This window comes from Coffea arabica, chromosome 8c (genome assembly GCF_036785885.1).
Source record: "Coffea arabica cultivar ET-39 chromosome 8c, Coffea Arabica ET-39 HiFi, whole genome shotgun sequence".
NCBI lineage: Eukaryota > Viridiplantae > Streptophyta > Magnoliopsida > Gentianales > Rubiaceae > Coffea > Coffea arabica.
In genome coordinates this window covers 22,775,724-22,802,136 of record NC_092325.1, presented here as the reverse complement: position 1 = coordinate 22,802,136, position 26,413 = coordinate 22,775,724, and the positions used below count along the sequence as shown (strand labels likewise).

General features: G+C 37.7%; 1 protein-coding gene across 1 annotated transcript; it reads right to left on the bottom strand.

Annotated features, from left to right (window-relative positions):
• Positions 1-19,394: 19,394 nt before the first annotated feature.
• LOC140013419 (uncharacterized) lies at positions 19,395-19,949 on the bottom strand. Its single transcript, XM_072062693.1, has one exon. It carries the CDS (start codon positions 19,947-19,949, stop codon positions 19,395-19,397), a length of 555 nt encoding a protein of 184 aa, XP_071918794.1.
• Positions 19,950-26,413: the final 6,464 nt, after the last annotated feature.

Genomic DNA, 26,413 nt, shown 5'->3' with positions numbered 1-26,413 from the left:
AAAAAAGAAAAAAGGGAAGGATAGCCGCGGCAAGCTGCATTTGTAGCAGCTTGCAAGGAAAGTTTGGGACGGCTCCTTGGCTGCAAATTGCAGAAGGAGGACTGGGTTTTAGGGATTGGAGAGGCCTCATATAAATAGCAATAGGATGGACAGCCGCAAGAGAGAGGATCGGAAAGAAGGAAAAAGGGGAGAGACTAGTGCCGGCTGAAAAAGGATGAGAGGGATAGAAAAACATCAAAGGGAAAGAAAAAAGCTACGGGGGAGAGTGAGGAGAGCATACAGGTTTTGGCAACGGCTGAACTGAGAAAAATTCTGAGGGAGGCTAAGGCAGAGGGCTACGAGAGGAGAGGAGGAGAGCTTCAGGGAAAGGTTTTCTTGAGAGAGCAAAAAGAGAGAACGAGAGAGAGGGCTGTGAGGAGGGCTTCGGCTGCAAATCAGAGAAGGCAAAGGAAGATATCGCCTGCATCAGCGCTGGAGCCTCTCGCAACCCAGAACGCGGATTTCAATTGCCGGAGCCGTGCGATTTCCAGGAGCCTCTACTGTTTCGTTTAGCAGCTTAGGTGTTTTCAGGTAATCATGGATCTTTCTCCATCTTGTTTTGACACAGTTTTTAGAAGAAATCTGAACCCTTTTCGTGCATGATGACTGCAAAGCATCCTTGTCTTTCTTTAGTTACCAAAGTTGTGACCTGTTGGTTGTTCTTGTTTTGTTTGTCGCCTGATTGTGGATACCATGAACTTGTGTGATACCAAAGCTGTGGTTAGGATCTTGTTGCTGCAAGCTTAGGAACCAAAAAGCTGTTATCTTTCGTGCTTTCTTTCTCTTGTGAAACTGAATCATGTGGTTGTGGGTTGCAGGTGTTTCTTAGTATCTTGTTCGTTCTTATGATCTGGATTTTAGGCTGTTTTTCTTGAAGCTTTAGGTTTGAAGTTAGTAGATGTCCATGTGCCTTTGTATTGCTGAACCTTTGTTAGTATTTGAGGAACTTGTTTTATTGTCCCTCTACGCATAGGGAAGCCGAAAAATTGCAGAAAATTCTCAGCATATTGCAGCAATTTCATTCATAAATTTGCATAATTTCCTTCAATGTTTTGCTTTGTCGGATGAGGAGTTTTTTTGTTTGCTGCTTAAAGTCCAAAGTTTGGATAGATGAAATGGCTCTACACAAGGCTGCTTAGAGTTTGTTTCGGCAGCAGGTGGGAAGTTGCATAGATCCTTTTAGCTGCTGCATTTTTTTTCCTTTGACAGAAGGCTTTGCCCGCATTCTTATTTGCATGAAGCTCTTCAGTATTTCTGTTTTTTTTTTTGCCATTTCCTTGCATGTATGATAGAGTATTGGGAATGATAAGTTTAACAAGAACATGAGGTTGGGTTTTGGTTTGAGATTTTCTTTTGGCATGAAGTTGACGTGAGTTTGGGCTGCAAAATTGCAGCAGAAATTTGCTGGAGTTGCCTTCTCATGCTAAGTCTTTTAGTTTATTTTGATGTTGAGTTTTGGTGATGTTGTTGTTAAGGTCAAGGTGGTGATGTTTGTTTAAGAGTCTAGCTAAGTTGGGATTGGAAAAGTTGCATTAGAATGAACACAAGTTGCAGGAACTTGCGGATGAAAAATGTCGAATCTTTTGCATAAAACTCTCCAACATTTGCATGATTTTGTTTTTCTATGTTTTGGTTTGTTTGAATGTTAGATTTGTTTGTCATGTTTTGGATGTTTGGTTGAAAGGATTTTGATCCAATTTATGTTGAGATTGATAGTTGCTTGCAAAAAAAAATGGAAGTTGCGGTATGTCTTGGCTGCAGAAATGTTTCTGGGTTGCAGAAGTCATTCACGTAGATTGCATGAAAACTTGCATGAAAATGCTTTCTAAAAATTACACTTTGATCCCCAAGTCTCCCCCTGTTCCACTATGGCCCAATTACATTCCATGTTCTTGCAATTAGGTCCTAAGATATTTGCATTTGAATCATTATTTGCCTTTTCTTTTGCCCTTGGACCCTGGAAGTTCCTAAAAGTGTTTGTTTAAGCTTGAATGTTTGGCTAGTGTTCATAATTGAATCTTTGGTAACATTAATGTTTCAATTCAATTGCTTGCTTGACTTCATTGGTTACCATGTTTTGCTAAGGTGATACTTAAGGCAAGAGTTTAAGAACTTTATGTTCAAATAAGCTTGTGTTCGCCTTTCTTTTTGAATTTTCTGAAATAATTTGGCTTTGGCCTTTTCTTGCTCTTGGAATTTCAAAGTTTCTAAAATGTTCCCATTGGCTTTGAATGGTTGATTAATGCTTGCATTTGGGTCCTCGGTGGATCCCTTTATTGGAAAACTATGTATTGTTTGACTTCATTTAAATTGCAATTAGGGGAGATTTAGTGACTTTGTGTTACTTTACTATTTGAGGTACCTTGACCTTTTTATTGTTTTGAAGCCATGTTTCTTTCATTTGGTCATCACTCGAAGGGGGCGGTATATTTTCTTTATCCCTTTTTGTGTCTCTCCTATGTGAACCAACGTGCTACGTGAGAAATACATGTCTACTTTGCTTTCTTAGCCTTTCCTTAATTTCTTTTATTTATGTCATTTACTTTTGCTTTTTATTTAAGTTATTCTTTATGGGGTATGTGTACACCTCTTGGCTTGTAATAGATAGGGCTTGGAGGAGCACTCAATGAAGACCTATCGAAGACGTGTGCCTAGCTAGCAAATGTAATAGTTAGGGCTTTAATTGTCTTATGTGTCTTGCATGCTTATTTGCTACGTGTTAATTTGCTTTGTTAGGGCCTTGCATCTAGTCGAGCATGCTAAATGTTATGTGCTATGTGTTTACGAGTGTTTGGCATGTCTACTCGCTTTCCATGGCCATGAATGAATGTGATGAATGAATATACGTTTCCACTAGTCCAACGCTAGTCGGAATTCATAGAATGGGCTAGTCCAACGCTAGACCCTTAGGGTTTTTCCCTCGTTAGTATATCATTTTCTTGTTCACCACATATCACGCATTTTCCTTAGTTTTATCATTTGGCATGATCCTCGAACCCCTTTTCCTCTCATTTTAGGTTTTGCATCCCATACTAGCTATAGGGTTCATTTGCTTGAGAGTCCCCTTAAATATGGGATATAAACGAGTGTGGCTTTTTCTAAGCCTTAGCACGCTTGTATCCTCTCTATCAAAGGGCAAATTGAGTCACGATTTAGGTCTCCCCGTACCCATTATGCATGAATTCCCTAGGTTCATGCATCTACTCTATCATTACACTTTCATTTTTTTTCCTCTCATTTGCACACGTACACCTTTTTATCCCTTCACTTGCACACGAACACTTTGTCTCATTTGCACACGTACACCTTTTTATCCCTTCACTTGCACACGAGCACTTTTGCCTTCATTTGCACACCTCTCATATTTTCTTTCCTTGTTTGAGCATTCCACTTGCATTATTCGTGACTTCTTCGAAGGATCGTTATTGGGCTTCACAATTAATGTGATTGGCACCACTCAACCTTTGAAGGGAAATTTCCCCCAATACCCCTAGGTCTAGGGTTTGCATTCACGTAGTGCATCCAAATGTAATAAATTCTTTGGTTAAAACAAGAAAATCTTTGATTAAATCAACGCAACTAGCCTTGGCTAGGTCAAAGGGGTGCCTTGGATTTTATCCTTGCCTTCCCCTTTGTCAAATGTGACTCCCGAACCTTTTTCTTTGGTTTACGTAGACTAGGAGTCGTTTAAAAAGGGTTTCTCACTACTTTTTCCTATTTTTCTTAAAAAATACATTTTTTTAGGTGACTTGGTACACCTTAACTCATTACCAAGTGGCGACTCCGTATTTAGTTTTAAAAAAACCCTTTTTAAACTATAATTTTGGGTCAAATCGTCGCATTCTCAAAACCCCCATTTAGACCCATTTTTCTTTTAAATCATGATTCATTTTCCAATCACAAAATACATTTTTTTAAACCATTTTATTTTTCTATCAAAAAATGGGGCGCGACAGGTTTAATTGTACGCTTGCAACCTCGAGAGAGGCGTGAGATATGATTAAATACACCTTAGATGGATCGAGAGGTGGTATAAGATAACTTCATGTAATGCATTCATAGCTTGGCGAGAGAGTAATTAGAGAAGTAACTCAAAAATTTGGATTAAAACCTGATACCCTAGGCTTTTATTCATTGACTTTCTCCCATTTAATTAAATAGAGTCTCAATTAAATTGCAACAAAATTCGCTCCTCTGGGCAATACCTTCTTAACAATAAAGGGCCCTTGCCAATTTGAAGCAAATTTTCCTTTAACTTTGTCTTGAACTAGAAGAATTCATTTCAGGGCCTTGTCTCCTTTTACGAATAGGCGTGGTTTGACTTTCTTGTTGTAAGCATGAGCCATTCGCCTTTGATAACATTGTCCACGACAAATAGCATTTAACCGCTTTTCATCAATCAGAGATAGTTGCTTATGCGACTGCTTTGACCCATTCTGCTTTCTCTAACTAAGTTTCCATCAGAATGTGGAAGGATGGGATTTAAACCTTTGCCGGTTATGCTGCTTCCATTCCATACATGAGAGAATAAGGCGTTGCTGTGAGAACCCGTAAAACCCTAATTATTTTCCTAGGGTTTATTTCCCCTTAATTGCATGTTTTCTGCATTTTCTGGCTTAGAAATATTTTCTTAGTGGATTTTATGAGCAATTATAGTTTTAAGATGATTTTTCTAGCATTGGTGAATTTTTAGAAAATTAAGAGTAAATAGTGGACGTGGGACCCACTAGTGCGAAAAGTTCGGAAAAATTCGGCCAATAAGGTTAAGTTTCGGATACTGTGTAAAATTTATCGGGTGTTAAGTGATGAGTAGAGTGTGTGAAGTGATTGATGTGAGAGAGAAAAGAAAGATAGGAATGCATTTAATGAGAGTGACAAGTGTCACTTCCCTATTGGATATGACTTAAGAAATACTATTCCAAATTTTGACTTTTTTGACCAAAGGTTAAATATCTTCAAAATTCATTAAAATTTCCTCATTTTTCTCTCCACCATAGCCGGCCCTCTCAAGCTCCAAGGAAGACAAAACTCTTCAACATTCAAGCTTCTAACAAGTCCAAATCCACCAAATCAAGTGTTTAACTTAGTTTTTGCTCCATAAAATCTTACCTTTTAGTGATAGTGAGTGCTTTAGTGAAGCTTGTTTGAAGGTTTAAGGTGTCCAACATCCTCCTCTCTCTTGTTTCTTGGTAAGTGATGCTTCAACCTCTCCCCTATACCTAATGATGGTTATATTATGCTTAATGGTGGCATGAGTGAAGGATTATATGATTTATTTCTTGATTTGAAGAGTTTTGGTGAAGTTTTTATTTTATTGGGAATTTTTCTGGTTTAATATGAAATGAATGTTGTGGCCTTGTATGATGAATGGTAATGGTTGATAATGACTCTATGAGGTGTATTGGATAGGCAAATGCAATCAATTTTGGATTTGGTTGGAAATTTGAAAAGTAGGGTTCTTAAAATCCCAATTCTGTCCGGTTTTAGATCATAGGGTTAGAGGCCGAATTGGACTTTGCTCAAAATATGAAAGTTGTAGGTATTGATGTGTATAAGGTGCCTGTAAAATTTCAGGGCATTTGGATTAGTGTAGAGTGAGTTATGACGAAATTACTGTAGCTGTTCTGCTTTGGACAGAATGCAAAAACTGCGATAGTAATTGGCCATTTTGACTGGTTTTGGTTTGGATTTTGGAGTTGGTGTCTTCTGATGAAATGTAGCTGGATGACTTAGCTAACGTATGCCTTTGGAATTTCGGCATTTGGACTTGTATGGACTGAGATATACCGATTACAGTTTTCTGTGTTTTGCAAACCTGTTTTGGTAATTCTGGTATAGTATTTGGCATTTTCGAACTGGTTAAGCTAGGAACTGGATTGAGTGACCTTCTACATTGTTGTATCCCTGTTTCATAGCTTCGAAACGGTGGGTCTTACACCCCCATCCGATAACCGTAGAGAATTTTACACCATTACCGCATAATAAGGGCAAAACAGTTTTCTATTTGGGGCCAAGACTAAGGCCATTTTCTAATTTCTGGTTTGCTATTATGCACATTTATGCATATGAAACCCTATTGGGGTTGTGTTTACCATTGGTATATGACTCGTTATCGAGTCTCATTGCATTTGTTGCGTGATTCTAGGGCGTGACGATAGCTCACGACGTCTTGGTGACCACGGTGTATGAAACACCACTTTCTCACTTGGTGAGTATACTACTCACTAAATGGTTACTATGTGGCTTTGCTAAATGTTTATGTGATGCCTTGAAGGCTTACTTGCATATTGGAATTGATTAAGGTGAGGGTGTACTTGACCGCCCTCACCTCTTTTGATATTGTCACTGAATGGCTACCGTTTTATTGCATTACTGAACTTGATATATTGGTTGGTGAATTCCATTTCATGGAAACTGAGTTGATGTCGTTTGGACGATGTCCAACGGCCTTACTGCATTACTGAGCTCAACCCCGTTTGGTAGTCAATTGGATCGAGCCGGCGAGGGCTTGGTCGTGAAGATTGAATTGCCACGGGGACTGTACTGGGGAACCTTGTGGTAATGAGACCCTTGGTTCCGGTAAACTCGAGTATTACCAAAAACTACTGAAATGAAGTGCGGGCCCGGTTGGGGTATGTTAGGTGGAAGGATTGGAAGTAAAGGGTGGTCTACGGTTTGGTACTTTTAACATTGACGGAGAGTCAATGAGGTTGGATCAAGATTGCAAGCGTGGAAATGGGCTCTTGAGAGCCGACCGTATCCTTTTACCGTTTTGCTTCATTGCTTATTTGTGCACTTTAAATGAAAGTTCATTCTTATATGACTTTGATTGCTTATTGGGTGGTATACCACTGGGCTTTAGCTCATCCCGTGTTATTTGTTTTCCTTACAGGGTGATAATTACTTTTGAGAATGGATTGGATAGTCAATTGCCGAATTGAGCATGTAAATGTCTTTTGTATTGCTCTTGAAGTGAAACCCTAATGTATAACGGGTTCATTTCCTTTTGATAGATAAATCGAATGTGTACTTCCTTAGTGAATGATTCTGGCTTGCCGTTGTGGCTTGTAAATGGCTAATGTTATGTGGTATATGTATTTCGATGCTTGGTTGGGTTTCGGACGGGTCGGTTACTATTCATGGCCGACTCTGGAGTTCGTTTCTTTTATTTTGGGGTATTTGCCCTTTTGCCTTGTTGCGCGCGTTATAAGTTTCAAACGTGATAGATCGCTTTATACTGCACCGTTAGTCCTGGCGAGAGTTGGGCAGGCAGTCCGCTAACCTCTTTGGTTCGCCTTAGGGGAAGGTGGGGCTGTCACAGGTGGTATCAGAGCCTAGGTTTGAATTAGCCTGGGTGTTATAGGAATGCTTGACTTGAGGATTCTATTGTTTATGCCTATTAAGTTTATTCATGTGATTTTCCTTTGTTATAGGATGGATGCGAGTGGTGATCCGAGTGACCGCCCGGCAGGAGATCGTCCTCGTAGCTCGCTGCCGCCAATTAAGTATCAACTTAGGCAAAAGGGGGCCGTGGTGCGTTGGAGCCCAGCCAGCCGCGTTCGACAGTGCGAGTGCCGTAGCAACTACGCCTATCCGAACGCCCTAGTGTTGGCGGTGGCTAAGGAACGTGAGGAGTTTGCTAAGGATAATACTAAGCTGGAAGCTGCGGTTGCTACATTGGAAGCTGAGGTGACTCAGGCTATGGCAACCAATGAGAAGCAAGCCGCACGTATCATGGAGCTAGAGTATGACGTGCATGAGGCCGAGGATCGAGTCGATGATCTATGTGATCAGCTGAGGGATGCCCGCGAGCGTGAGATTAAGCGAGCTCGCAAGGTCAGGGGTCGTGCTGAGGCGATCCTTAACCTATGCGATGACGGACTCGAGGAGTCTAGTGATGAGGCCTCGTATGCTGGGGCCGAGGCTGGGGAGGAGTCTACCCCATCGCCTGGGTCCCAGACCCCGGCGACTGACTAGGCCATGACTATTAGGCATCTTTTGGATAGTGGTGGTTTTGGTATGTACATAGGGATAGGGATAGAGCCTTAGCTAACCGTTTTGGATGTAAGGTTAGCTACGTGTAAATTTCTTTTGATAGGCCTATCCTCTGGAGGATCGTGTATGTACGTACGTGCTTTGGCCGTACTTGACTGACTGATTGTAAATATATGTTTGGCTTGTATATATGTGTGCTTGTGATCTTGTTTGAAATGCATCAATATGTGTTATGTGAAAAGTTATGTGTTACTTACATGTTTTGTTACCGCTTTGGTTTAGTACTCTTGCCTAGACAAAGTATACCCTATGGAAGGAACACGAAGTGGTCGGGGACGCGGGCGCGGTAGGCAACCCACACCGGTTAGGGAAACGGGGGAAGCTTCTACTGGACCAAATCCTGAACCCCAAATAGACCCTAATGTGCAAATCGCTGCTGCTATGCAGCAAATGACCAACCTACTCGCACAAGTAGTGCAACAACAGGGCCAAAACCCAAACCCTAACCCTGGGAACCCTGGTAACCACGTTGAGAGCGAAGATAGGGTGTTTTTCTTTTGTTTTCCCCCCTCCCCCTGCATTCATAAAAATGTTTCAATAAGGTGAAAATATTTTTTCTATATCTGATAACAATTTTTGATCCGGAAAGTGTGAAAAGTATTACTTGACTCTTGGGCAGACCCTGTGATGAAAGCATGAAGGATTTATTTGGAAGCGTTAGGCTAAAGCCTCTAAGAGATTTCATAATTGTTTTTCAAAGGAAAATTCTGTATATTTGACTTGTTAATACATTTTTGGCCCAAAAGAAAAGGAGACAAAAAGTGTATATATGTGGAGCTCTTTAGAAGTTTTTCTCTTATCATTTGTATTATAATTGAACGAGAAGTTTTGTTTTAAACTTTTTCAGCAATAAAGTTTTGGATAATTATTGTATTCATGTACATTTCATTCTTTTGCTCATCGGAGATTTCATGATGAATTTTGGGAAATAAAGCTAAATTGAGATTTTCTCAACCTCCAACCTGAAATTTCACGAGTGTATGCTTTCTAAAATCCTTACGTACACTCAATTGGTGATCCAAGCTATACAATAAGAGTGCTCAGAGTTAAAAAAAAAAAAAGGGTGAGCGGTCACTTAAAAGGCCCAATGAGATACCTTTTCTCCTTCACTTAACCTCAAAATAAAATCAGTCACATTGATTGATAAATTGCAAATTGGGGCAATCTTTGCTTGAAAATGTCCACTATGCCTAATGTCGCGCCCCATTTTTTATAAGAAAAATAAATGGTCTAAAAAAAGTGAATTTTGATTTAAAGAAAATGAAGAAAAGTATGGGTCTAATGGGACATGAAAATGCGACGATTTGACCCAAAATATAGTTTAAAAAGGGTTTATTGAATGAAAAATGGAGTCACCACTTGGTATAGAGTTAAGGTGTACCAAGTCACCTAAAAATGAAAATTTAAAAGAAAAAAATGGAAAAAACCCCTTTTAAACGACTCCAAATCTACGTAAACCAACGAAAAAGGTTCGGGAGTCACATTTGACGAAGGGGAAGGCAAGGATAAAAATCCAAGGCACCCCTTCGACCTAACCAAGGCTAGTTGCGTGATTTAGTCAAAGATTTTCTTGTTTTAACCAAAGAATTTATCACATTTGGAATGTACTATATGAATGCAAACCCTAAACCTAGGAGGGTAGCAGGGGCAAAATTTCTCTTCAAAGCTTATTTGGTGCCAATCACATTAATCGTGACGCCCAATAAAGACTCTTCGAAGAAGTCACGAATAATGCAAGTCATGAGACTCAAAAGAAAGAAAAAGAAAATAATAATATACAAATGTGTATGACCTAAAGGAATGCATCATAATGGGTGCGGGGGACTTACACTCGTGACTTTCAATGTTCCCTTTAATAGAGGGAATACGGGCATGCTAAGGCTATAAAAGCCAAACTCGTCCATATCCCATATCCAAGGGGTTTTTCCTAGTCTAATCAAGCAAATGTACTAACCTAGGTCTAATGCTTAGATTAAATGCAAGTCTAATGTCGTGTTTCATACAAAGGGATAAGTAATATACATATAAGGGAAAATATGGGGAAAGGGATACACGTATAAGGAGGGATGTCATGCAAAATGATAAAAGACCCTAAAAAGTGAAAAATATGCATGAGAATGTAATGTAGTCATGCAAACATGATCTAGCGTCGGAGGTCCCTAAGGATCTAGCGTTGGACTAGCCCATATCTATGAATTCCTACTAGCATTGGACTAGTGGAAAATCGGAATGAAGGGCCACAACTAGCGTTGGACTAGTGTGGTGACGTCACACATTCATTACAATCAAATAAATCATGTAAAGTTTAATAAAGCAAATAAACACATAAATCACATATAGCACATAACACATAAGCATGGTGTCTAGATGCAAGACCCTAGGAAAGCGAGTAACACATAACACATAGGCATGCAAAAACACACAAGGCAAATAAAGCAAATAAAACCCTAACTATTACATTCGAGGAACCCTACTACAATCTAAAAGGGGAACTAAAATAAATAATAAAAAGGAATACCTAACTATTACAAATTTGGCATTCAAGTGCCTTCCAAATGATCAAAATTGGACTAAAAGAAATATACAAAGCCAATAAAGCAAATGAATAAATAAATGAAATGAATAAAAAAAAATCATTCAAGAGGCATACAATCAAGCATGTAAAGTCACATAGGGCACGTAGAGTCAAATATAGTAAGAAATAAGGGATTAGGGTGTACCTCCCTTGAATTGGGGCCCCAATGGAGTGAAACCACTTATTTACCCTCCAAAATAATAAAAGAGCCAAGGCATCACTTTAGTTAACAAATAATCACAAAAGATAAAAATAAACATGAAATTGAATCAATTAAATCATGTCAACAACCCACATTTAAGAAGTTAAGAGAAGAAAGGACTTGATTGCAAAGATTGACCAAATTTTGGGGCCAAAATTAAAGAAAAATAAAGTTCAAGGACTCATTTGCAACTAAAGTAAGGACCCAATTGAATGAAATTGAAAGTTTGTAGGGCCATAGTGAAAATATCCGAAAGCTAGGGGACTGAAATGAAATTTCATCATCAGGCTTCTTGACTTAACAGGCCATTGGGCCATTTTCTTTATTTGTTTGGGCTGAAACCCTCCTAGCCCAACCGAAACCCAAGCAAAACAGATTGTTTAGCCCATCTTAAGTCCAAGCAAAACAGCGGGCCAATCTATCATTTTTTAACCCAAAATTTGCCAACAAAACTGATGGGCCTTGACTCTATACCCCAAACCAAAACCCAAAGGAAAATAAACTAAATCCACAATTACAAACCCAATCAAATATAATTACCTAAAACCTAAACCATAACACTAAACCCAACAACATAGACAAATCAACAAAAATATTACGCTGTTATAAAACTAATCAAATAAACTACTATAATATCAAGTGAAATATTGGAGAAAGAAGTAGAGAAAGAAGTAGAGAAATGGAGAGTAATATTCTTATATTCCAATAAGATACAAAAGTCATCACAAAGGGTTTCAATGTACCTCTATATATAGGCACTACAAGATTAAAGGTACATAAATCCTATTAAACATCCACTATTACAATAATATGAAGAAACCTATGAAACGGTTTCTCCACTACATGAATGGATTTATGAATTGTAACTTCTATACATAAGTAGCCATAAAATCATGAATTAATCCCCTTGGGAATACAAAGGGACATCCACATTTTTGTTATTTCATAACACTCCCTCTTGGATGTCCATTACACAAAGAATATGCCTCGTTAAAACCTTACTAGGGAAAAACCCAGTGGGACCAAAAACCCTAGCGAAGGAAAAAGAGTACACTATTCTTGTGTAATAATTTCTCCCCCTGATGCAAACGTCATTTGAGATCTTTTAATCGTTGCATTCCAATACTCTTCAGCAATTTCTCAAATGTCGCAGTTGGTAATGCCTTGGTAAATAAATCGGCCAGATTATTATCTGATCGGATTTGTTGCACATCAATTTCACTATTCTTTTGCAAATCATGAGTAAAAAAGAATTTTGGTGAAATATGTTTCGTCCTATCTCCTTTAATATATCCTCCTTTCAATTGAGCTATACAAGCTGCATTATCTTCATATAATATAGTTGGAGAATTTTCTTTTCCGGAGGATAACCCACAATTCTTCCGGATATAGTGGGTCATTGATCTTAACCAAACACATTCTCGACTGGCTTCATGAATTGCCATTATTTCAGCATGATTCGATGAAGTGGCGGCTAGTGATTGCTTTGTAGATCGCCAAGAAATGGCTGTGCCTCCATATGTAAATAAATAACCAGTCTGAGACCTTGCTTTATGCGGGTCGGATAAATACCCAGCATCAGCATAACCAACCAATTCAGGTTTGAATTTATTTGAATAAAATAAACCAAGATCTATTGTTCCTTGGAGATAGCGAAAAATATGTTTAATACCATTCCAATGTCGTCTTGTGGGCGAGGAACTAAATCTTGCTAATAAATTTACTGCAAATGATATATCAGGCCTTGTACAATTAGCAAGATACATTAGTGCACCAATTGCACTAAGATATGGTACTTCAGAACCAAGTATCTCTTCATTTTCTTTTCGTGGTCTAAAAGGATCCTTATTAGGATCTAATGATCTGACAACTATTGGGGTACTCAATGTATGTGCTTTGTCCATATAAAATCGCTTTAATACCTTCCGGGTATAAGCAGTTTGGTGGACAAAAATTCCACCTTTCAAATGCTCAATTTGTAAACCAAGGCAGAATTTTGTTTTTCCAAAATCTTTGATCTCAATTTCTTTCTTCAAATATTCAACTGTTGACCTTGGTCGATCAATCCTTGATTTTGATGATTAACGAACCAAAATGTAGATTTGGGCTAATATTTTTATGTGAGTAATTTGTTAGAACAGATTCTTGTGGCATAAAAGAAGAAGCAAAAACAGGGCACTCATGTCGGACGCTATCGGACGTCCGAAAGGATGAAGAACATCAAGAAGGAAACTCTGTCGGACGCTCGTGAGGAAGCATCGGACGTCCGGAAGGATCGGACGCACGCCTCGGACGCACATCGATCGCATCGGACGTCCGAGAAATTTCGCAAAGATTTGATGACTCTCTGCCTACGTTCGGATGCAGGGTTCGGACGTCCGACAGGTGGTTTGGACCCAGGGTTCGGACGTCCGACAGGAGGTCTCGGACGTCCGACAGGCCAACGGCTAGTTTTGACAGCATTTAATATTTGACCGTTGGAGAGTCTTTTGGAGCCATTTCTCACCTTCTATAAAAACCCCAAAGCACAAGAAGACAAGGGACTTTAGCCAACACAAAATACAAGCTTACAAGTGAGATTTTTGAATAGAAAGATTCTTTGTTGGTTGTACAAGGGGTTGGGAAAGTTGGGTTGTGAGGTTGCTCAAGTGAAAACCTTGGTGAAGGTGAACCTATCACTTGGAGTGGTAAAACCTTGGTGAAGGTTGCCTCATTTGTATAAAATAGTTCTTATTTGGGTGAGTGATCTTTCAAGTGTAGGTTGTTGAGGGTTAACTAGAATAGTTGTAAAACTCCTTGGCTCAACCAAAGTGTGTTTGGGGTGAGGAAGGAGTGGGCCTTCACTTGTACATCTTGGTTAGCATCGCCATCAATTGAAGAGGCTATTGGATTGATATTTGGTTTGCATTTCTTATCTTTTCTCTTTAATTAAGTTTTCTTTATTGTGCTTAAATTTGATATATCTTTGTGCATCATTGTGAAATTGTTTGTACTCATTGGGTTGCACCGGGCCTTACAATTGGTATCAGAGCTTGGTCTCTTTTGATCAAGCTTAACCGCTTAGAGTAAAGATCATGGCAACCATAAAAGTTTCTTTTTTAGAAGGGCAATCTATTGATAGACCACCTATGTTTAATGGTTCTCATTTTAGCATGTGGAAACAAAGAATGATGATTTTCTTACAATCCGTTTATATTGAATTATGGTATGTGGTAGAAGATGGTCCTTATGAAGTTAGAATAGTTGACTCTACCACTAATTTGAGTAGATTAAAGACTAGACAAGAATTGAATGAAAAAGACAAGAGATACCTTTCTTTGAATGCCAAGGCCATGTGTATATTGTACAATGCATTAGATGTAAATGAATCTAGTAGGATTAAAGGTTGTAAATCAGCTAAAGATATTTGGGATAAATTGTGTGTATTTCATGAAGGTAACCAAGATATTAAAGAACAAAAGAAATCTTTGCTTGTTTCTCAATATGAATTTTTCAAAATGCATCCTCTTGAAAATGTTGATAAGATGTGTAGTAGATTTTGTGACATTATTGAAGATCTTAAATTGCTTGGAAAAGAATATTCTTTGGGTGAGAAAAATAGAAAGATTTTGAATGCCTTGCCAAAAGAATGGGAAAACAAAATAAATGCTATAGAAGAGGCAAAGGATTTAAATTCTATGTCCATTGAATCTCTTGTGGATACCCTAACCTCTTATGAATTAAAGCTGAAATTCAAAGTGCAAGAGGAAGAAAATGCAAGAATGTATAAGAGAGGCGTAGCTTTTAAAGCATCTCAAGTGGGGGATAACCCATCCTTCATGGGTAATAAAATCATGGAAGTGGACAATGATATAACTCCTCACATCAAAAGTTTCAAGAAGATCTTCAACAAGAGATGCTCAAGAGGAGATTGCAAAATTACATGGGATGAATGCAATTTAAAAAGAGAAAAAGAAGAGTTGGCCCAAATGGCACTAATGGCCGTTGGAGAAGATGAGGTAAGTTCTTATCACTCTTCTTGTGATGAAGATAATGAAGATGATGATGTGAAAATTCTTATGATTAAAATGCATAAAAGTTTGAGAAAATCTTATGCTAAAAATAAGGATTTGAAAACAAAAATAAATGATTTGTTGGAAGAAAACTCCAAACTGTTTCAAGAAAACAAATGTTTGAGAATGGAAAATGATGATTTAAAAAATCAAAAAAATGTTTTTGATTGCAAAAATAATTTGAAAAGGAAGTTAGAAGAGAAAACAATGTTTTATGAAAAAATGTTGGAGGAACAAAATGTGTTAAAGAAAAGAATTAATGACTTGAACGAGTTTCTCCAAAATGAAAAACAAAAGTTTTCTCAAACAAAAGAAAGCAAATCTTTTCAAGGCACAAATAAGTTTGCTATGATAAGAAATAAGAAAATTAGTTGCATTAAATCCACCTATGTGCAAAATACTTCTATCATATGTAACTTTTGTTGCAAATTTGGACATATGCAAAATGATTGTTATGTAAAGAAAAATATGAGAAAAGGCATGAAATTCATGTGGATTGCTAGATCATGTCGTATTAACTCCCAAGGACCCTATAAAGAAAGGGTACCAAATGAAATTTCTTATATTTAGGTACATCATGAAGATTTGATCCAAGTAGTGCTATATGGTTGTAAGTACATTTGAAAATTTTGATATTCAATATGGTCTTGATTTGAAAAATAAAGAGGGAGTTTGTTTTTGATTGATGCCAAAAGGGGGAGTAGGATTTATTGAAATTTCTTTGTATGTTGGCACTTTCTAAGGGGGAGATTTATTTGAACTTATTTGATAAAAGAAATCTTCATTTTGTTTGTCATCATCAAAAAGGGGGAGATTGTTGACCTTGGTCGATCAATCCTTGGTTTTGATGATTAACAAACAAAAATGTAGATTTGGGCTAATATTTTTATGTGAGTAATTTGTTAGAACAGATTCTTGTGACATAAAAGAAGAAGCAAAAACAGGGCACTCATGTCGGACGCTATCGGACGTCCGAAAAGATGAAGAACATCAAGAAGGAAACTCTGTCGGACGCTCGTGAGGAAGCATCGGACGTCCGGAAGGATCGGACGCACGCCTCGGACGCACATCGATCGCATCGGACGTCCGAGAAATTTCGCAAAGATTTGATGACTCTCTGCCTACGTTCGGACGCAGGGTTCGGACGTCCGACAGGTGGTTTGGACGCAGGGTTCGGACGTCCGACAGGAGGTCTCGGACGTCCGACAGGCCAACGGCTAGTTTTGACAGCATTTAATATTTGACCGTTGGAGAGTCTTTTGGAGCCATTTCTCACCTTCTATAAAAATCCCAAAGCACAAGAAGACAAGGGACTTTAGCCAACACAAAATACAAGCTTACAAGTGAGATTTTTTAGTAGAAAGATTCTTTGTTGGTTGTACAAGGGGTTGGGAAAGTTGGGTTGTGAGGTTGCTCAAGTGAAAACCTTGGTGAAGGTGAACCTATCACTTGGAGTGGTAAAACCTTGGTGAAGGTTGCCTCATTTGTATAAAATAGTTCTTATTTGGGTGAGTGATCTTTCAAGTGTAGGTTGTTGAGGGTTAACTAGAATAGTTGTAAAACTCCTTGGCTCAACCAAAGTGTGTTTGGGGTGAGGAAGGAGTGGGCCTTCACTTGTACATCTTGGTTAGCATCGCCATCAATTGAAGAGGCTATTGGATTGATATTTGGTTTGCATTTCTTATCTTTTCTCTTTAATTAAGTTTTCTTTATTGTGCTTAAATTTGATATATCTTTGTGCATCATTGTGAAATTGTTTGTACTCATTGGGTTGCACCGGGCCTTACATCAACACTATTTTGAATCTCTTCAGGAGTTCCAATTAAATTTAGATCATCAACATATACCGCAATTATCACAAAATTTGATCCATTTTTCTTGATAAAAACACATGGACATATTGGATCATTGGTATAACCTTCTTTTGTCAGACATTCATTGAGACGGTTATACCACATACGTCCAGATTGTTTGAGCCCATACAGAGACCTTTGTAATTTAATAGAATAAATATTTTTAGGATTTGATTTGCATGCTTCAGGCATGTTGAATCCTTCGGGAATTCTCATATAAATATCATTTTCAAGATTCCCATATAAATATGCAGTAACGACGTCCATTAGACGCATATCTAATTTTTCATGTACTGCAAAACTCATAAGATATCTAAATGTGATAGCATCCACTACAGGTGAATACGTTTCATCATAATCAAATCCAGGCCTTTGTGAAAATCCTTGGGCTACAAGTCTTGCTTTATATCTCACAATTTCATTTTTCTCATTTCTTTTTCTCACAAATACCCATTTATATCCTACTGGCTTTACACCTTCAGGTGTTTGGACTACAGGTCCAAAAACTTTTCTTTTAGCCAGTGAGTCCAATTCAGATTGGATCGCATCTTTCCATTTTGGCCAATCATTTCTACCTCGACATTCATCAACCGATTTAGGCTCATGATCCTCGTCCTCTGTCATAATATCAAGTGCTATATTATATGCGAAAATATTATCAATAATTATTTCTTTTCGGTTCCAACTTTTTCTTGAAGTGACAAAATTTATTGAATTTTCTATAATTTCATTCTCTTCAAGAATTGGCTCTTTAGGAGCGACCTCTTCAGGAAGTTGAATTTTGTCACTAATTGTTGATTCATCTACTCCTCTTTTCTTTCGAAGATTTTTATCTTTGGAACCAAGAGGTCTCCCACGCTTCAGGCGTGCTTTAGACTCATTAGCACTTGTGATTTGTTCTTCAGGGACATCAATTTTAATCGGAGCATTTTCAGCAGGAATATGTGATTTAGTAACTCTTTTGGAGTCATTAAATGCATCCGGTAATTGATTTGCAATTTTTTGCAAATGTATAATCCTTTGAACTTCTAATTCACATTCTTTAGTACAAGAATCAAGGAAATTCAATGATATTTTCCAAGTGATTTCCTTTTTCGGTTGATTTTTATCTCCCCTAATGTCGGAAAATGTGATTCGTCAAAATGACAATCTGCAAATCTCGCAGTAAATAAATCACCTGTTAATGGTTCCATATACTTAATGATTGAAGGTGATTCATATCCGACATATATCCCCAATCTTCTTTGGGGGCCCAATTTACGACGTTGGGGCGGTGCAATTGGGACATAGACCGCACAACCAAATATTCGTAAATGAGAAATATTTGGCTCATAACCAAAAGTTAATTGTAGGGGAGAATAAGTGTGATAATTTGTCGGCCTAATTCTCACAAGTGTTGCTGCATGTAAAATAGCATGTCCCCAAGCAGATGAAGGAAGCTTAGACCTCATCAACAATGGTCTAGCAATTAATTGTAGCCGTTTAATAAGTGATTCGGCTAGACCATTTTGTGTGTGAACATAGACTACAGGATGTTCAACAGTTATTCCAATGGACATACAATAATCGTCAAAAGCATGCGACGAATATTCACCAGCATTATCTAGACGAATTTTCTTTATTGGAAAATCTGGAAATTGTGCTCGCAATTTAATTATTTGAGCAAGCAATCTCGCAAATGCCAAGTTACGAGTAGATAATAAACATACATGTGACCATCTAGTTGATGCATCAATTAGCACCATAAAATATCGAAATGGTCCACATGGTGGATCTACAGGTCCACATATATCACCATGAATTCGTTCTAGAAATGCAGGGGATTCAGTCCCAACTTTAATTTGTGATGGTCTAATAATTAATTTCCCTTGAGAACAAGAAACACAAGAGAATTCATTGGCTTTTAATACTTTTTTATTTTTCAATGAGTGGCCATGTGAATTCTCAATTATTCGTCTCATCATTATAGATCCAGGATGTCCGAGACGATCATGTCAAATCATAAAATCATCGGGATGAGTAGACTTCTGGTCTACTAGGTGATGAATTTCAATTGCACTAATTTGTGCATAATATAACCCAGAAGAAAAAGAAGGTAATTTTTCTACTTCGCATTTTTTCCCATAAATGATACTTGTGATTAATAAAAATTCACCATTTGTCTCAGTCATTGTCTCGATATGATATCCATTTTCGCGGATATCTTTAAAACTCAATAAGTTTCTTCGAGACTTGGGAGAGAATAGTGCATTATTTACAATAATTTTAGTCCCTTCAGGGAGAAATATAGTGGCTCTTCCGGAGCTTTCAATCAATTTTGCACTACCACTAATGGTATTAACATTTGTCTCTCCCATTTTCAAACAAGAAAAATATTTTTTATTTTTCAATATGGTGTGCGTAGTAGCACTATCAATGAGACAAATATCATCATCACCATTATTTAATCCCAAATATTTGACATCCATTTCTTCTTCAGGAAGAAAATTTCAAACAAAAATAAATATTAATAAAGATGCGAAAATAAATATTCAATGGAAAGGAAATTACATGAAAGATATAAAGCATCATAAAAATATCTAAATAATCATGGGATATTTATTGACATCTTCAGGATGTTAAAAAAAATCAGCAACATCGAGGTGTGTCATGTCAGCATCATCACCATCATCATAGTCATTCTTTTGATCAATGAAATTTGTCTCAACACCTTTGTCTTTCTTTTTCAATGATGCTTGATAGAGGTCAACAAGATGTTCGGCCGTACGACAGGTACGAGACCAATGACCTTCCATACCACACCGGTAGCATTTTTCTTCATAAACTTTCTTTTCTCCATTTTTCTGATCGTAGTTATTTTCCCTCTTTTGGGAAACATTTTGTTGCTTGCCCCGGTTAAAATTTTCACGGGGCACACATTTAATACGATCACGTCCACGGCCACGGCCACGTCCGCGGCCTCCTCCACGGCCACCTCTACGGCCACGTCCACGACCTCGACCAGAATTTTGAAATTGGGTCGCATTCGCTTCAGGGAATGGACTTGCACCAGTTGGTCGGGACTCATGATTTTTCAGCAACAATTCATTGTTTTGTTCAGCCAAGAGAAGACATGCAATAAGTTCAGAATATTTTTTAAACCCCTTCTCTCGATATTGCTGCTGCAGGAGCATGTTAGAGACATGAAAAGTGAAAATGTTTTTTCTAACATATCTTCATCAGTGACTTTTTCGCCACATAATGATAATTGAGAAGTGATTCTGAACATGGCTGAATTATATTCGTTGACAGATTTAAAATCTTGCAGCCGTAAGTGAAGCCAATCATATCGGGCTTTTGGAAGAACGACCAACTTCAGGTGGTCGAATCTTTCTTTCAAATCTCGCCAAAGGACAAGAGGATCTTTAACAGTAAGATATTCTGATTTTAATCCTTCATCTAAATGATGACGAAGAAAAATCATAGCTTTGGCACGGTCTTAGTTTGAGGATTCATTTTTTTTCCACAATAGTATTACCAAGACCCATTGCCTCAAAAGTCACTTGAAGAAATACGGGCAGAATTTCGGCAAAATCTTGTACTTCACTTTTGCTCAAAGTAGCGCCTTCGTTTTCGCCTTTGCTCAAAAGAAGAGCTTTCGTGCTGATAACGTGTTATAAAACTAATCAAATAAACTACTATAATATCAAGTGAAATATTGGAGAAAGAAGTAGAGAAAGAAGTAGAGAAATGGAGAGTAATATTCTTATATTCCAATAAGATACAAAAGTCATCACAAAGGGTTTCAATGTACCTCTATATATAGGCACTACAAGATTAAAGGTACATAAATCCTATTAAACATCCACTATTACAATAATATGAAGAAACCTATGAAACGGTTTCTCCACTACATGAATGGATTTATGAATTGTAACTTCTATACATAAGTAGCCATAAAATCATGAATTAATCCCCTTGGGAATACAAAGGGACATCCACATTTTTGTTATTTCATAACATACGCCACAATTATGAACTAAATTCCAGAATTGATCCATCCAAAAAGCCACATAAAATATGCAAACAGAGGATTAAGCTTAAAAGGGGTGAAATTAGTCTGATTTTTACAGATTTTGGGCCACAGTGAATTTCGGCAAAAATTAAAGGGTTAAACTGCAATTTTTAGAACTTCATTCATGAATTGCAGGAGATTTCTTCTTCGATGCAACCGAAAGTGAAAAATGTTTCTGCAACTTCTGGTGCTTCAAAATTTCAGTAGCTTTACACGGCAAAACGCACTAAATCATCGCAAGATGCAACGACGAAAATGGAGGAAATCAACTTCAAAAATCATGGTTTCTTTTTCCCTCCCCTCGATTAGCGAGTGTCCAGGTTCTGGCCAGCTTTGGACTGGCCAGAGTCCCTCTTACACGTAGACAGAAAAAGGGTACAATCTTCTTTTTTGGTTCAAAAATTTCCATTCAGGCATTTTATCATACACTACATGGGCATGGAGAAATTCAGCAATTTCTCGATCAAATGTTGTAAATCAGAGCCCAAAATTATCAACAACAAAAAGGATTCTAGCCCAGTCAACATACAAAGCATGTGTATTCAAAGAAAACATGAACAATCAGCATAAAATTGAAACAAAAATGCTCACAGTAAACTACTATAGACATGCTCTAAAAGCTTTCAGAGCTTATGCTTAAATGAAGACTGAAATATAAACGAAGTAATTACCTTACAGTGGCCTCTCATGGTGGCAATTCACGGATGGCAGCGGCGGATTCCGGCAATGGCAGCTTCGGGTGGCAGTGGTTCCAGTTCTTGCTCTCTTCTTCCTTTGTTTCTCTGGTTCCTTGCCCGCAGCCTTCTGTTTTGGCTTTCTTGTTTTCTTTTTCCCCGTTGCCTTTCTTCCTCTGTTTTCCTCAGCCGGAGCCTCATGTCCTCTGTTTTCAGTTCTTCCTTTCGTTTTGTTTACCCACCGGTTCCTTCTTTCTCGTTTCGGATTCATCCGAAAACTCCCCAATTTTCTGTTTTCTTGCTCCTGTTTTTCTTCCCCTTGCCTTGTCCGCCGCCCCTCTTTTCAATCCCTTATTTTTTACTCTCTCTCGCTCTTTTTTCTCTTCCCGGAAAACCTCCCCCAATCTTTTTAGATTTTCCCTTGGCTCTTCCCTAAGACTCCATCTCTGTTTTCAAGTTTTCTTGTTTCGGCCTCCTTCTTTTTTTAAACCTCCTCCCTTTTTCCTTTTCTTTTTGTCGGCCATCTCATCCTTTTTCTTCTTTTTCTTTTTGTTTTTTTTTCTTTCCAAAATCCTCTATCCTACAAGTGTCTCCTCCCCTTGCCACCTAGGTGATGTGTTGTTAGCAAATAAGAAGGGACACTTGTCCCACATGCAAGTTTCCACTTGTCAATTTTCTTTTCTTTTTTTTTTCTCTGAAATTTAGTATGAAGACCAAAACAAACAATAAAATAAAATAAACTAGAACAAAATAAAATAAAAGACCTAAAAATAAAGATAAAATAAATAAATAAACTAAAAACCTAAAAATTGAACACATAAATCTAAACTTAAATCAATTAAATAAACAGAGTTGAAAATCAAAAATTTGGTGTCTACACCTAATTATATTCAATTCACATCTAAGTGAAAGCAAAAATGTGCATTATCCTTGTTTATTTTGGAAATTCGGAATGATACTTCGAGCGTTCGTTTCTCTACCTCTACAGATTTTGTCATTTGCTCTCCCATTTGAGCCTTTGAAACAATAATTTCGTTTCAAATAAGAGCCTTAATGATCACTACCCTACATTGGAAAATTTTCAAATATCAAAAGGGGAATGGATTCTTAATGAGCATTTCATTACTTTGGTTGTCATGAAGCGTAAGAATGATGCTTTGGCCATCGTTTCTACAACCTAAACACTGTTTTACCCCTTGCATCCTCATTTGAGCTATAATGGGTGGTTCTTTTCAAAGGCACCTATGATCGCACCCCACATTGGGGAAGGAGATTAGAGAATTTTGCGGGAAAAAGAGAGAAAAGAGAAAAAGTAAAAAAATGCTAAAATTAAAAGGAAAGAGGGAATTGCAAAATGGGGAAAATTGATTCTACCTGGGCTTCAATTTTGAAGAAAAAGAGAAAAGAAAAGAGAGGAAAGATAAAAGAAAGAAAAGTTGTCCGGCGGATCCTCTATGTTTCACGGATGTGGATGAACTGAAGTTATCCTCGGTTAGTTGATTCAGATGCATGCAAAAAATTTCGCATTAATGAAAATTTTCCTTTCAGAGTTAATGTAAGGAACGGATTAAAAGTCAGGCCCTCTTCTTTTCCATTGGAACATTCTATCCCTAGTTATCCCTTTTGAGCCTTCAGAATAAGTTACTTCATTTGGTAACCCCTGAGAATCGCAAACCCCACACTGGGGCAAGTTTGAGTTGAAAAAGAAAAGAAAAGTCCCAAGAGGTGAAAAGTGATAAAGCAATAAAAAAAAAGAAAAAAGAAAAAAAGAACCTCAGTTGAACATAAACTGGGGCAAATTTTGAAAAGTTCAAAAGAATGGCAGAAGGCCGACAAAAGAGAACAAAATGAAAGAGAAAAGAGCCTCAATTGAGAATAAATTGGGGCAATTTTGATTTAACCCTAAAATAGGGTTGGCGCAATAATGCGATCTCAGATCATTGAAACCACTTTCGAAATCCGCTTTCAAGCCTTAACCTTTCTTAGCACTTCACCTGACCCCATTGCAAAAGCCGGAAGCCCTGACTTCTGTTCTTTGCAATATCTCTGTCGAGAAATTTTCTAAATTAATTGGCAAGTGATGCTCATATACTGATGCCGAGAAATTTTTTAGATGTATTTTTGAATTGATTAGATGAGGTTGACACTGCTCATCATGTGAAAATCCGTAAGGGCATATTCGAAAAGAAAAGAAAAGGCAAGCAAAATGAATGCAAAGAAAAATGCAAAAAGATTCGACGCTGAAGTCCCTGGTGAATGATGAGAAAATGCAAACAAAGTCTGAGATCTTTGAGTTCAAAATAGGGGCAATTTTGGAAAAATGCGATCTTCGGTGCAATGTCCTTGAAAGTCTTATTCTTTAACTATCGTTTTCAAGCCACATTATAAGCTTATAAAGTCCATCGCTGACTTATCCTTCATGGCAACCCAAAGTGAGGATTATGCTCATAAGAAGTCAATCATTTGTGATCATAAGGGTATAACTAGTTTTCACATGTTTAGCTATCGTTTCTACCCATATTGTTGCAAGCTTATAAAGCTTGTAGTTGACTACGTTTTCTTAAGAAATAAGGGTGACAAACTCTTTGTTTTCACTAAGACGTGGTATTGAAGGGATTACATACAATTTGGGCACAAGAATAAGACAAACCTTGACCTCCCATTTCCAAATCAGAAATAACGCCCCACTTGATTGGTCCTGAAAGATGAGCCAACAAGAAGTGATGACCCGCTACTCTAAGCACAGATGCTAAAAGTGAGGAAGAAATCTTCTGTAATTTGGTGTTATTCTGAAAGATTCATCATGAAATTTCTGCATAAGTTCAAATTCAACGTTCAAATTTCTTCACATTGTACATATGATTACTTTCTAAGTTTTAGAAAGTGCGATTTCTCTTTGTTCAAATAAATGGGGAATCATCTGAACAAATTTTTGCAATCAAAGGAGCCCACACCGGGGCAAATTTTTATTTGTGAGATTTCATGAAATAAGCCCACACAGGGGCAAAATTTTTTATAGTCCATTTGAGGATTTCGTCAAAAAGTCAAGCAAGACTTTCAAATCAATCACACTGCTCTTTCCATGAGTAGTAGTTGCAATATTTTAAAATAAAGTGCATGTTGTACTTTGGTAAGCCCCTGTGCAGGTACTCATGGCTGAAATCGATGAAGAAGCGTAAGTCAGAATCTTACGAATCAAGGCCTCAAGGAGAAGCAATCATACTGTAATGCAAATCAATTGATCGGTTGCACAATAATTAGTGGAAATTTGAGCAAATTATTTTTGAAAAGATTCTCAAAAATCAAACTTGAATTTAATTTCTTGTTCCTTGACAAATTTCAATTTCTTGTTGATGAAATCTCAGCGCCCACCGCGCACCCTTCCATCCCCCATTCTTGACAACCACATTTAATTCATTGATTTCGCCACCGTTAGCATTGAGTCTATCTCACTAACGTGTGCGTTTTCATTCTATCACCGTTAGCATCGAGCCTATCTCACTAACGTGTGCGTTTTCATTCCACCACCGTTAGCATCGAGTCTATCTCACTAACGTGTGCATTTTATTCTACCACCGTTAGCATCGAGTCTATCTCATTAACGTGTGCGTTTTCATTCCACCACCGTTAGCATCGAGTCTATCTCACTAACGTGTGCGTTTTTATTCCACCACCGTTAGCATCGAGTCTATCTCACTAACGTGTGCGTTTTCATTCTATCACCGTTAGCATCGAGTCTATCTCACTAACGTGTGCGTTTTCATTCCACCACCGTTAGCATCGAGTCTATCTCACTAACGCGTGTGTTGTTGTTTTAGTTTATCTCCATTAGCATTGAGTTCGTCCCACTAGTGTGCATACCACGAATTTAAATTTTCTGTTGGGGTCAGTCCCCTCGGGTCAGTCCCGAATTTAAATTTCAGTTGGGGTCAGTTCCCTCGGGTCAGTCCCATGATTTTAAGTTTTATTCGGATCAGTCCCATGATTTTAAATTTTATTCGGGTCAGTCCCATGATTTTAAATTGTGTTCGGGTCAGTCCCATGATTTTAAGTTTATTCGGGTTAGTCCCATGATTTTAAATTTTTTTCGGGTCAGTCCTATGATTTTAAGTTTATTCGGGTCAGTCCTATGATTTTAAGTTTATTCGGGTCAGCCCATGATTTTAAATTTTATTCGGGTCAGTCCCATGATTTTAAATTTTGTTCGGGTCAGTCCCATGATTTAAAAGTTTGTTCGGGTCAGTCCCATGATTTTAAAAATTTTGTTCGGGTCAGTTCCATGATTTTTAAATTTCTTGTTCGGGCCAGTCCCACATTTTAAATTTCTTGTCTGGGTCAGTCCCATTTTAAAATTTTGTCAAAGGGGTCAGTTCCCATTTCTAAAGCGTCCATCGTTCGAGACGTTCGCAGCCAAATAACACAGGTGAGTATTTGGTGTCTACTTCTTTGTCTCAAGTTTTTTCAAAACTCAGACAAAGAGGGGCACTGTAGACACCAAATTTTTGGTTTTTTAACTTTGTTTGTTTAATTAATTTATTTTTGCTTTATTTGTTTCAATTTTAGGTTTTTACTTTATTTTGTTTATTTTATTTATTTTTTTTGTCTCTATTTAATTAAAAAAAAAAGGGAGCCAAGCTCACGGACCATGAGATGCATAGGATCCGAACCTCTCCTCATTTGATCCGCAAAAACGCAGATGCAAAATGGCAGTTTTCTTTCTTTTATTCATGGGTTTTTCTTTCATTTTTTGGGCTCCGTTTGATCACTCTCTCCCTAACCACTTGGCTTTAATCCCTACACTAAGATCATCCTAGGACAAAAACCCATCTAAGGGTTCATAAACCATCATGGAAAAATGATTTCAGCAGCACCATTAGATGTAGGGTTAGGTGTCTTTAGAACTATAAAA